A 12,442-nucleotide genomic window follows, 5' to 3' on the forward strand; every position below is an offset into this window, starting at 1 on the left:
CCTTAGTCAGTTACCAAAGTACAGGACAATTGACCTCTGTGAGGTAGCCCATTAAACATTGTTTCCAGTGAAGCAAGGTTTAAGTATTGAACTATATTTGGTGAACATCTGGGGGATTTCCCTGGTAAAGCCCACCCAGCACTGGGAAATTTCAGTGTAGACTTCCTCCCTCCATTTCTCTCTTCCAGTGAATTCAGCAAATGCTAGGGGTTTGTGAGTCACTAATTCTCAAGGTTGTTTTACTGCATATGTTGCTCTGACACCTAACCATTTGAGAGAAGAGGACATTGATTTTTTAAAATACAATATAAATATTAATGAAATTAAGCTAAACATTCCTCACGAGTCTGTTCCTAGAAATTAGAAACTGAATAATGATTCTGCAGTTATGACTGTAGTTATGGCGCCAGATCAGCGAGTGCTTTGAAGTCATACTTACTTGTTTGTCTACTTACATGGTCGTTGAAACAGGCAGAGAGGCAAGTTTAGAAAACCATTTTATTAGACAAATTATTTAGACAAATTATACACAGAAAGCTCTGCCACTTGCAACCGAGGCCTCCAAAATGTGTTTGTGTATAATAGACAACACATGGAAATAATTGGTTTATCACTGAAACCGCCGCAGCATCTGCTATACCCCTATAGCTTGTAAAGAAATTTCGTCCCTTTTTTTTGTTCTTTTTTCCTTTTATAAATCAGTTGTGTAGATGTTCATGAATGTTACAAGGGGAAACAAGTTGTGCATGCTTTTAAACACTTGTACCCTGGAAACAGAATGGCCTTTCTCATGATAAGAAAATTGTTCTGCCTTACACAGTAGACAATATTATGCAGATTTCATACAAAAAAACAATGACAGTACAAGTTGTTTTCCCAGAACAGAATTAGGCATCAAAATAGAATAGATTTGAAGAATATACCTTGAATTTCTCCTACAGCAGATCACCTAAGCTGGTTCCTATAATCAAGTTCTATCCACATAATTGAGTTAGATTAACGTAAATATTATATCAAATTAAAACGAACAAAAAAACACAGAATAAGTTGGCTTGCTTTCTACTTAACCGCAGTTTAGTTTATAAGGATAACAACTGAAGCTCATTTTTACAGTTCTGAACAAGTAAGAGTGTTAGCTTCAAAAATGTCCCCAGGCCAAAGGAGGCACTGTTTTTTGCTGTCGTCAGTTTATCATTCTACACAATTGGAACTCACATCAAAAATACATCTATAATTGAATATGTAATAAAGATTTAAATAAAAGCTTATTTTCTCTCCCCATCCCTCTTTCTTGGAGTACTATAGGACTGCAATTAAGGCCACACCAATAATTCTCAACAGCCTTCCGTCACCAACTCTCTCTCCTTTTCCAAATATTGATAGTATTGATTTCAATAGGGCTTATTCACCTTTCATGATCTGTTTTTCATGCCCCTGTGGCTGAAAATCAGACATCCCTGGATATGTATTTGTATTTTTAATCAATGAGTGTTTCCCAATTTTGCAAATTAATGTAAAAATAGCATGATTAACATTAACTTTAAACACTGCTGAATAGCAATAGCAAAAAAAAAAAAAAGTAAATGGGTGAGTTATGCATTTAGGTACAATTGTTAAATTGCCCTGGACGGTGCAATAAAAAAGGTACAGTATAAAATATGTTCAATCAAACAATGTAAATCAGAATAGCATTAAAGCACCCCATCTTTTCTTTGCAAAAAGACTCCTTGCCCTGTACATCTTTCCAGAATACATTTGTTTTTACTAAAGCTTTAATTAGACAAATTGCAATAGCATTGGCTGCCATTTTATAGATATATTATATATATGTGTGTGTGCGTGTGTGTGTACATGTACATACATATATATCCCCCCACACACGCCCACTCACATATACCAAAGCATGTATATATATATATAGGTATATATATGTATGTATGAGAGACTAATTTATTCAACAGAAGATTCTGCCATATGATACAGTTCTCTGTACACAAGAAAACAAAAACTTCTAAACTCTGTACAATTCCAGAAAGATCATATGCACTGTTGCAGTGCAAAAAGGAGATTTAACTGTAGTCTTTACTGGCATAGCAATGGCTTCATGAAATCCTACAAAATTGCATTCTCATGTTAAATGGTCTCTCCCTTCTCTTTACCATTTCTCTCATTTTTGTTTTCCTATAAAAACTGCAAAGTTGGCCTTTGGTCCAGAGTTAAAAGGACACACAGTAGCAGAGAAGCATGAAATGGATGCTAGAGAACAGAGAAAAGACTGAAGTTATTGCAATTATATTAAAAAAAGTAAAGAAAAACGATTCAAAGGTATTTCAGTGAAGTAATGTCGTATTTTTGATACAGACTTGATATTTAGTTCCTATATTTCAAGTGTTATGACATAATGCTGTGGAGACCTTCAGATTCAATTCCAGAATGGTGCTTTGGAACACGTGGGAGTCAAACATAGCACCTGTATGCACATTTAAAGCCACTGTTTTATTTCTGAGGTCATACAGCTGCTACAGGATGCCTAAAAAAGACATGGCTGCTTTACAGAATGGCAAACAGTTGTTACATTTACACCCCTGTGCACTCAGAAGCAGCTAATTGGGATCATAATTGAAGACCTGCACAGCTGAATAACTACTATTAGAAGGATGGCAGGTAGTTTTCCTACAGTAGCTCAGGTTGCACTTACTTCAGAGTAGTACCACCAGTCTGAGGGTGGCAAAGTTGAGGTCATCATACATTCTAGAGAAGACTTACTCCAGAACCACTTTAATTTAGCCAGTGGGGCTACTCTAAAGCTGGGCTGAAAATCATGGCCTCAAGTAGTATAAGAGAGAAAATGAAAAAGAGGAGGGCAAGAGGAGGGATGGTGAGTTGTTACTAATACTCCTGATTTCTTTTAAAAAAAGTTACATCCAAGTTAGTTCCACAATATCACAGCCGCTCCTTGCAAAGGGAGTCCTAAAAAGAAACAGTGACAAAGCAATGTCTGAAGCTTTATATGGATGTGCCTCGGTCTGGATCGTTACCGATGTTAAGCCCTAAAGTTGGAGTTGGTTGATATGGAATCGAAGACATTGTTTTGATAGGACTTCTGAAAAAGCCCCCATTTGGAGCCCTGTGCCTGAAAGGGCCAGTCCGGTGTTCAGGCACACTGCCGAAAGAGAATCCAGAAGCAGCTTTAGCTGAAAGTGTGCGACTAAGAGTCTGGATCTGCTCTGGTATGAAGGTTGTGGTAGTGATGTGAGTGTTCCTGAAGTCACTGATTTGCTCTAGTGCTTGACGCGTGGGCAAAGTGTCAATGTCCAGGGGAGTCAAGTCAATGGATGAAGTGGAAAACTGTTTATGGGGGCTCTCATCATCTGTGCAGAGGCTGTTCACACGTCTGTGGAGATGCTCTAGATCAATTTCTTTGTCATCCTGGAGGGAGCAAAGCAAAAGAAAGAAAAGAAATAATTTACTCTTTGATGCCTTCATTTCCAAACCAAAAACAAACATCTTCCATAGTGGAGAGAAGAAGCTGATCTGGAATTAGGAAATAGAACGCTCATGATTTTGTCCAATTAAACATAGATAAAAATGAATCAAAATGTAATCTTGAATAATGGCAGAAGGTTGATCAGATTATCTATCTAGAGGTCATACTGCAGTTTCAAGTGTTGTAGCTTTTGTCTCAAACACTTGCCTAGTGCTGTACAATGATCATGCAGGCAATTTCCTCCAGATTCTGTCAGTTCTTTGTCAGCTCTGACAAGGTTGGGTAAGCAAGATGGCATAGTTTGTGCCATGCAGTGCTGCTGTTGTGGCATGACATCCTGTGGTACCCATAGTACTATAGTCATTCTTAATTCTTCCCACTTCATATTTAGCTTTTAGTCTATAGAGACAACAAAGTTAGAATCAATAATTGATTCTCAGGCAGAATAAATTCTTGGTATTGGACTACTGTTCTTATTCTCTAGGGATATTTGAGTTTTGGTGGTTCATAAGAATTATTGCAATCTTTGCAGTCATGCATAGAGACTTTTTTACATAACCTAGACATTAGTGATGTTAGCAGCAGATCTTAGGTGCTTCATTTTTCTTTTACCAACCCTCGTCACAAAACATGCAATTCATAATACTTTTTGAAAGATAAGGGACTTTAGTTCATCAGCTAGAACTTTATTTCACTAAAGTATCTATAAATCACTTTTATGTTGGAATACTAGCAAGTCGGTTCCTAAAAATTAGTTTCGATAGATTTTTTTTCATTCTGTTTCAGCTTCATTGGTAAACTAATTTGATGGTGTATATGTTTTAGAGTAAATAAATTTGGACAATGGTAATAAATATGTAGCATTGCCAGCAGCTTTGCCTAAGAGATTAAATCCAGATTATTCTTGATATTAAATAAAACAAGAGAAGACATGTCCAGAGACTAGTAAATCATGATACTGCATGTTATAATCTATATCTCACTTTTCATGGACAATTTCCAGATGTAGGCTTTCTTTAACGACTAGTATTCTGCAGCACATAGCAGACACTGCCCAGATGTCAACTGTACTGATAATCATTATGTAGAGCCACAAAGAAAACTATCAGTGGCAATACCAAATTAGAATTTATTTCCTGTCTATCTCTTAGAAATGGGATACTCTGAACACCCAAAGCCTCACCAGCAGGAGGACTCAGTCTTTCATCAGTTTTTAAGGGCAATTATTGTGCATTCTTTTATTGCTATTATTCATGATGGACATATTTTCTCTAAAGTTTTGCTTGGTTTCAGGCAAGAGAAGTAATACAGGGAAAAAAAGAGGAAAATGGAGATGAAGATAAAAGGAAATAATGCAAGAGGAAATCTCACAGAAGCCTTAGACACAGAAAATACTGTGTGTTGTTGATAGGAAGATAATGAAAGGCTAAGGAAAATTTCTAACAGGAAATTTGTGGATTTTAAAGACTACATGTGAATTTCATATCTTGATGTGAATAAACATGCCAATTATTTGGCTGCTAATTTCTAATGTTTTATTTTGATGCTAATTCAGAGTTGGCTGATATGGGCATCTGAAAAAATGTAGTGGGGATTATAATGATGCTAGATGGAAATTAACAGCTCTCATACTGAATGAAAGCATATTTTTAGCCCTAAGCAGTACATTTTCATTATATGAATAATACATTTTGAAGTTAAATTTTGTTTCTGCTCTAACTGTAAAATGTTATTTTTCAAACAATATTTATATATGTAATGCTAGCATAGAATTATTGCAACACCGTATTTATTTACATCCAGTACAAACTTAATTATCTATGTTGGAGGGGAAAGAACTAATACTGTTTATTGTGTCCTGGTAGAAGCTATAACCATTTCTGGTATCTGACTAAAGATCTTAATATTGCCTTAATTTTCAAATGCACAGAAGTCTGCTTGTACATAGTTTGCTCGCTCCTTTTTGTTTTCAAAGCCTTCCTGTCAAAATTCAGTATAAATGAGTATGCTAACATAACCAAGCAACAATGTGTCAACTAACAGAAAGCAAAAGCAAAGATAAATTACATGTATTGCATGTAATGTGTGCATTAGTCTGTGTACAATACATATACACACACCCATACACACGCACACATGCATACACACACATAAGAAAAACAAGGGACAGAAAATACCTTATTTTCTTACTACTATTATTTTCACTGGTTTCATTGGTATTTGCACTTTCTATCATGTCCTTAAGGAGCTTTAAGGAAACCAGAGAATTCCTGCAGGAATTAATGTGTATTAATTAAGTCTTATTTGATCAGGTGCTTGCATGGAATAGAGTCTAATGTGGGTCAAGTGTATTAACAGCTAATTTACACTCCATATATGCATGCTTGTGCTACATCACTTTTTGTCACTTCATAGAAGCCACTTGCCGGATACTATAGTATCCATATTGTTTATATCCCATTTCCTGTTTGCAAAGCATATGTCTCTCTATATAACAAAGGTCAAAGGAAACCAGCGTATGGCCTTGTCTCCTCCTAGCCATCTATTCTCTCCACGCTCCTCAACTGAAGGTTAATGGCTTGCCGAGAAGAATTTTTTTCATCCATGGAGTCTGGATGTTTAATTTAGAAGCCCAGATGGAGGAGGCTGTTTTTTACCCAGTTGCCCTCTACATATAGAAAGAGAGAAAAATACAATGAAGGTTGCTCTCTCCATTCTTTAGTGAGATATAAACACTACGTTTAACCCAAGGAGAGCTTCTCATTTCACAGTAACCACATTATAATAGGTCACAGTTAACTAACTTAACCAGGACTTAATAAACTTATGAACTAGTAATAAGAATACAGGGCTGAGGTGAAAACTTGCAATGTGTTAAACCATTACAATGTGTTAAACCAACAACAGATGCTACTTTTACATCGTACATTAATTCAGACTCCCAAATGTTGACCAAGTGAATTTGGCCTGGAAATGCATTAGTAAAGGCCCCTTTGTCTTTTATTATTAATTTGTTATTAATTTTGTTAATTTTTAATTAATAATAAATTCGTTATTAATTTTCACCTCATAGAAATATATTTATAGAAATACTCTCCAACATTCAACATTATCAAAGCCAGTGTCTGCTCGCGCTGTGGGATTTGCCATCTATTCTCCTTCACATGTACCTATTCCAGTAGTTTGGGGACTATGGGGAGAAATGGTAGATAAAGCCATTCAGTTACTATCTGACATTATTAGATACAATGTACTATTTCAAGTAGTTTTGGTATAATTTTCTCTTTTTAGCTATTACTGATTCCTCAATAACTGTCCTCTATGATGGCAGGGGTGTTACAGATCTCAGGATTAATAGTGATAGACCTCATTGTACTTAATTTACTATCTCAAGATCTAACACATGTCAATTTATCTTCAAAAAGTTGTCCCTGTAGGGTAGAAAACAATCATTGTGAGCTAAGAACATCCAAAGTCCAAATCACATTCTGGTATCTAAAATAAATGATCAGGGTATATGAAATTACCTAATATAGCCACAGTAGGACTTGAATTTAAATTTACATTCACTTTTAAATGTAAGATTTCTGATATTTTCACCTTTAATCTGGAATATCCTGCTTGCAAAGTTGACTTAATATATCTTTTATTCATTTGGTTTGATTTATGGGCAAAGAAAGCAAAAATCAATTTAACATCATATTTAAAGAACATTTGGGGTTAAAGGTTTGCTCTGTTGGCCCCAGAAATTAAATACAAATTCTGCTATGATATAAATAGAGCGACTTACTGACCAGGTTTCTGAATATCTACTAGTGGCAAAGCAAGCAGAAGGGAATTCACCCACAGTCACCTGCATGCATTCAGAGATAATATAGACTTCATCAATATGACCACTCTTATGATACTCTTGTTAAAAATTAAGATGCTTGGAGTCCTTTTTTCCTAATGTAATCTGTGAATTGATTTTGATGATTAAAGCATGATCAATGGGTTCAGTTAGACAAATTTTAATTTTATCTTTGCAGTAACATCTATTTTATCTTAAATAATCCATCCTCCATGTCATTCCTATATGGTCTTCTAAGATTAGTTCATTTTTACTGCTGAACATAATCTCCACTGATGCCCAATTTATAAGAAAATGAATGGAAGACTTTTAAGAATGATAATTGCCCAAATGCCATCCCTTGATTCATACTCCACCCACTCAAGACATCAAAATGAGACACCACTCACAGGATGGTTTGTGCATAGCTCCACAAAATGATTGCTCCTCTTCTTTCACATGTGCCTTGATCAACAGTGAAATATTCAACAATGCAGACATTTAAATTATCACCAGGCTTCAGAGTTTACATCCCTTTGAGATTAATGGGGACAGGTCACGCTTCTCTCAGAGCTATTGTTTAAGGCTGTCTGCAGACACAAGCAGACATGACTGCATGGGTTACTTTGGTTCACAATTTAAAAGCTAATTTTACAACCATAAGGCATTTATTTGTTTGTTTTCTTAGAACAAAAAGATTGCATTCTGAAGACCAATGGGCCTTGGATAAGTTGATGCAATGTGAACTCCATCTGGGGGCTCTGGAAGAGCCAATGGATTTCATGATGGTTAAAACGAATGCTAATTCACAATCTTTGCTGCATGAATGAACCTTTATATCTTGGATAGAGAGAATATTCAGTATACATTTCCATTTGGAACTCCATATTTAAATAAAACCTTCTCAAAATTGAATAAGGACTTGGTTGCAAGCCAAACAAATTATGATATGAAGTTCCAAAATACTACTTCATGTAGATTTCACCCACATTTTAAATTGCCAATATTTGCAATGGTTAAATGGTTTTCCCCCTCACCCCACCTATTTCTTCAGGCTGTAAATCACAAGGATAAAGTTTGTATAAGTTTCTTCTAAACAGTAATCTCATAAATTGATCCCTTGGCTGTCTGATACAGTCACGCTCTTCTTTTGTCAGTGGTCTGATTTAGAAGTGCAGACTCACATTTACTCTGATGAATTGCAAGCCTGCCTAAAGAGAATGATTGAAACAAAATCCAGAGATATTGCACTATGAGTAGGCCAGAAAAGAAATTTAAAAATAAACATTTCAGTACTGTGAAAATGAAGCCATATTTTATATTTGACATTTTGATAGTGATGAATTTTATAAATACATCCCATTCTCTTGAAAGTAATAGGTAGTTGGAGCTTTGCAAAGCCAGCGAAAGCTTACTTTTATGCAAGGACTTGTGGGCTCAACCTGAATAGAGTGAGGGAATGCTCATGCCCCCTTGTGTTTCTGAGCATGCATGCTGCTTAGAAGCCTACTGTACATTTAATTGTAAGGTCTGAAGAAGACCTCATGCCAACAAGCTGGTAATTTGTTGAGAGATATATGTTTACAGCAACCCTTTGGCCTTTACCGTTAAATATATAAGAAGTCTTTGAAAGAGCTTGACATGTGGAGATGTTGGGGGTAGAGTCTGCACAAATGTCCCATCACTCATTTAGCCTTCTCTTAGCAGGCTGAACAGACACACAGGGCTGCTAATAGCCCACTTTTCCACAATCTGGATTTGCCACCTAATGTACATTCAAAAGGGAGCTGTAGCCACTCCATGCCTTTCATTAATACAATATCTGCTAACCCTGCTCACTATATTGACTATGTTAGGTACCCACTTAAAACAGCTGAGGTCTACACATAAACATTTAATGTGTGAAGCAGCTCTTAGTTCACATTAAGAAAATGAAATCAAGCAAGAGAGGCTCTTCCATTGATTAAGCTCACAAAGTACTTGCTGCCTGAAGGGCTGGTAAGAAGGTACCAAAATTAAGCATAAGGGCTAAACTCAAAAATCACAGATGCAAGAGGCTTTAAGTGTGTCTTTCTTAACCAACGGTCGGTCTTTCTTTAGTAAAACCTTATTTGGAAACATAGGGAATTTGAAGTTGTTTGCAGTAGGGCATTGGAGATCTGCTGTTCAAAGAGGAAGAGGTCTGTTTGAGCACATAATCCTGGCCCTTGCTCAAAATTATTAAAATCTCCTTAAATAGGCATCTGACTGAAAAACTGTGTATAGTCATAACTTTTGGGGAAAAAAATTAAAAAGTTAAAACACATCTAGAAATCTAACCATTAAATCTAAAGAGAATTGTGTTCCCACTAATCTGAACACAATTTTACCTGAGTAGTTCTGAAAATGCTTAAAATAGTTGTGGAAAATCTTGAACAATTTAAGACAGAATTTTGCAGCCAAATATGACAGAAATGATTGATAGAAATGTCAACTGAATAAAGTAATTCTAATAATTATCCGCCATTTAATTGGTTAGTTATTTGATCATTAAATTTAACTTTTGGGTGATCATTTGCAGATCACCAAAAAGGAAAAACAGAATGAAGCCCCCAAATGTATGTGATTGTAAGGAATGTATATGACAATGTACAGTTTAATAAACTATCTTTTCTTGTTCATATCTTATAAAACAGGGAAGTAAAATTTTATGTGAAGTCAAACTGATTAACATTTGATCCCTCTTTAATCAACTAAAAATAAAATTCAGTCAAACCAATTAAAGATGCAGTCTTAGATTTAAGCCCTATGGAATTAGTAGGATTTCTTTTGAATGTAGGATCAGGCTCCATTGTATGCTGGTAGAAGATAGATCTTATCCAGATTAGGAATAAAATACTTAATTGCTAATACTTTATAAATAATATTAAAGCCAATTATTATTCACTAAATGGTCATGAACAAGATATGTGCTAGCAAATCCCACTGAAATTAATTAGGATAAGTATTCATAACTCCAACATTATATTACTTCTTTCTTCATTTTTTTTCAGAGACAAATGGTTCACAATTGGCGATTAAAATGCTATTAAAAACATATCAGAAGACGCATTTTCCTTCTCACCTCTAGTGCTATGATGAAATGGAAGGGTCTCATACCTCTTTTGAAGGAACCCGTGAGCCTTTTCTTTTATTCCACCATGTTTCCAACATGGCAATTAAACAGGAGAGAACTATCCCAGCTGCCAGTATGCAAAATACACCTGCAAAGCTTTTTATGTCCAAGGCTCCCCCTTTATATTTGGGGTCCACAGAAGAGTGAAGATCACACTGGGCATTCTTTGGCCACCACTTATGCTTCAGTAGATCCATGTGTCCATTCTGCTGAAGTTCTAGAATCCTTGGAGAGAAATCACAGAGTCATGAATGTCTTCAATAGCAATAGAAGATTTATATAGCTGTACAGTCCCTGATACCAAAAGAACTCATATATGTGAAAATATTCCTGATGCCAGCAACCATGTTGCATAAGCTATGATCCAGGCCTCTTAAGTGCAGTAATACTGACATCATTAGATGACTATATCAATGATAACTATCACAATGAGCATTATAAATGGCCAGACTGATGTCCAAACTGTGAAACCATTGAAGAAGCAGTTGTATGGAGCCACTTAGCATTCCAATTCTAAATATAGATGTGAGAATTATGTTTAAATTATTTTAAAAAAATAAGCTTTATATAATGGCCACAATGTCTAGTACACTTGTGTGCTCATTTCACTGAAGTTTCTGATGCTTAAATAGTCCTAACACTGATACAATGAGTTGTATCCAGGTTTGGTGAATGGGGTTTAATTTAATAATGACTATGTTAACTCCTGTACTCTGTCCAGAGTCCCTCATGTGAGATGGGTTGCCACATAAATTGAATGAATGAATGAATGAATGAACGAACGAACGAACAAACAAACAAACAAACAAACAAATTCTTGTGGATTTCAATGGTCAACTGTAATTTTACCTGGATCACACCTATCGGCTGGATTCACAGGTCAAACTAAAGCCATGGTTTTTAAACTGTGGTCTGTTGAATACGGCAAAACTGGCTAACCATTTCATATAAACAGTAGTTAAGTCAGCTCTTATCAAATTATATTATGTATGAATCTAGCCCATGTATTTATGAGGATATAAATCATTTCAGTGCTTCACACACAGAGGGAGAAACAACTGAGAAAGTTTGAGACGTGATATAGGAAGTCACTGTATCACTTGTATCAGAGCCTGTCACAGTTGGATTGTACAAGAATGCACAGCTGATTTGTGCTTTGTCAACTGCATGACAGATACAGCTGATCTGATCTTATAGTTTGCATTTCTTCTTGTGGACAATGAGAATGAGGGCTTGCTTGCTCTAGTTACTATGCAGTGTTCATGTCATGCACTCTTACTAGCAGCAGAGCACCAGAAATGCAGACAGCTGGCATTGCAATAAGCCCAAACAACAGTATGCTTTGTATTCTATTGATTGTAAGCACCTGCTTTAAATGTGTTGTATTCAAATCAGTTGAACTAAAATACACTTTAACATGGTTCTGTCTAAAGTCTTTGTTTTAGTCATGGCTCATTTGTTCTAAACAGCAACTGATTATTATCTAACACCTACTTACAAGGTTCATATTCCACACATTTTAAATACTTTAATAATAATACACCTAACAGTAATGTAAAACAGGTTACAAATGATAAAAAGAGATAAAAGATTAAATTATGATACAGTAAACTAGCATTAACATTACAATAAAATGAATATAAGAGAGGGTTAAAAGCAATGTGGTCTCTAGATTCATGCCCAAAATGCCAAATTTTAGCAGCTTTCAAAAAACACCCAGCAGCACAGGAGCTATTCAGATTTTGGGGGGCAACATATTTGAAAAGGACAGGTCTTTCTCTGGATTCCCAGCCTCCTAACCTCTCTCAGAGAAAGAACCCAAAGCATTCCCCCTCCCCCACTCTGGGATGACAATAATTTATTAAATTTATTTGCCATCCAACTCCTCGCAACTCTGGGCAGGATGCTGTAACCAGACAGGTGGTATGGTAACTTATATCTTAGACATTAACATGCTATGTAGATTATAATC

At 35.7% G+C, this 12,442-nt stretch overlaps 1 protein-coding gene across 1 annotated transcript in view; it reads right to left on the minus strand.

Moving 5' to 3' along the window:
• Positions 1–547: 547 nt before the first annotated feature.
• The window catches only part of GRID2 (glutamate ionotropic receptor delta type subunit 2), a 490,302-nt gene continuing 478,407 nt past the window's right edge, over positions 548–12,442 (minus strand). The window contains exons 14-15 of the mRNA XM_088133270.1: positions 10,455–10,695; positions 548–3,429 (exon numbers count right to left, since the gene is read on the minus strand). Of these exons, the coding sequence (XP_087989396.1) occupies positions 3,007–3,429; positions 10,455–10,695 (664 nt within the window). The 3' untranslated portion in view covers positions 548–3,006. The remainder of the gene's footprint in view (positions 3,430–10,454; positions 10,696–12,442) is intronic.

The sequence above is a fragment of the Python bivittatus genome, unplaced genomic scaffold (assembly GCF_059951505.1).
Source record: "Python bivittatus isolate LINGU-HERP-01145 unplaced genomic scaffold, Pbiv_v1 ctg000070_np1212, whole genome shotgun sequence".
In the NCBI taxonomy this organism is placed as follows: Eukaryota; Metazoa; Chordata; class Lepidosauria; order Squamata; family Pythonidae; genus Python; species Python bivittatus.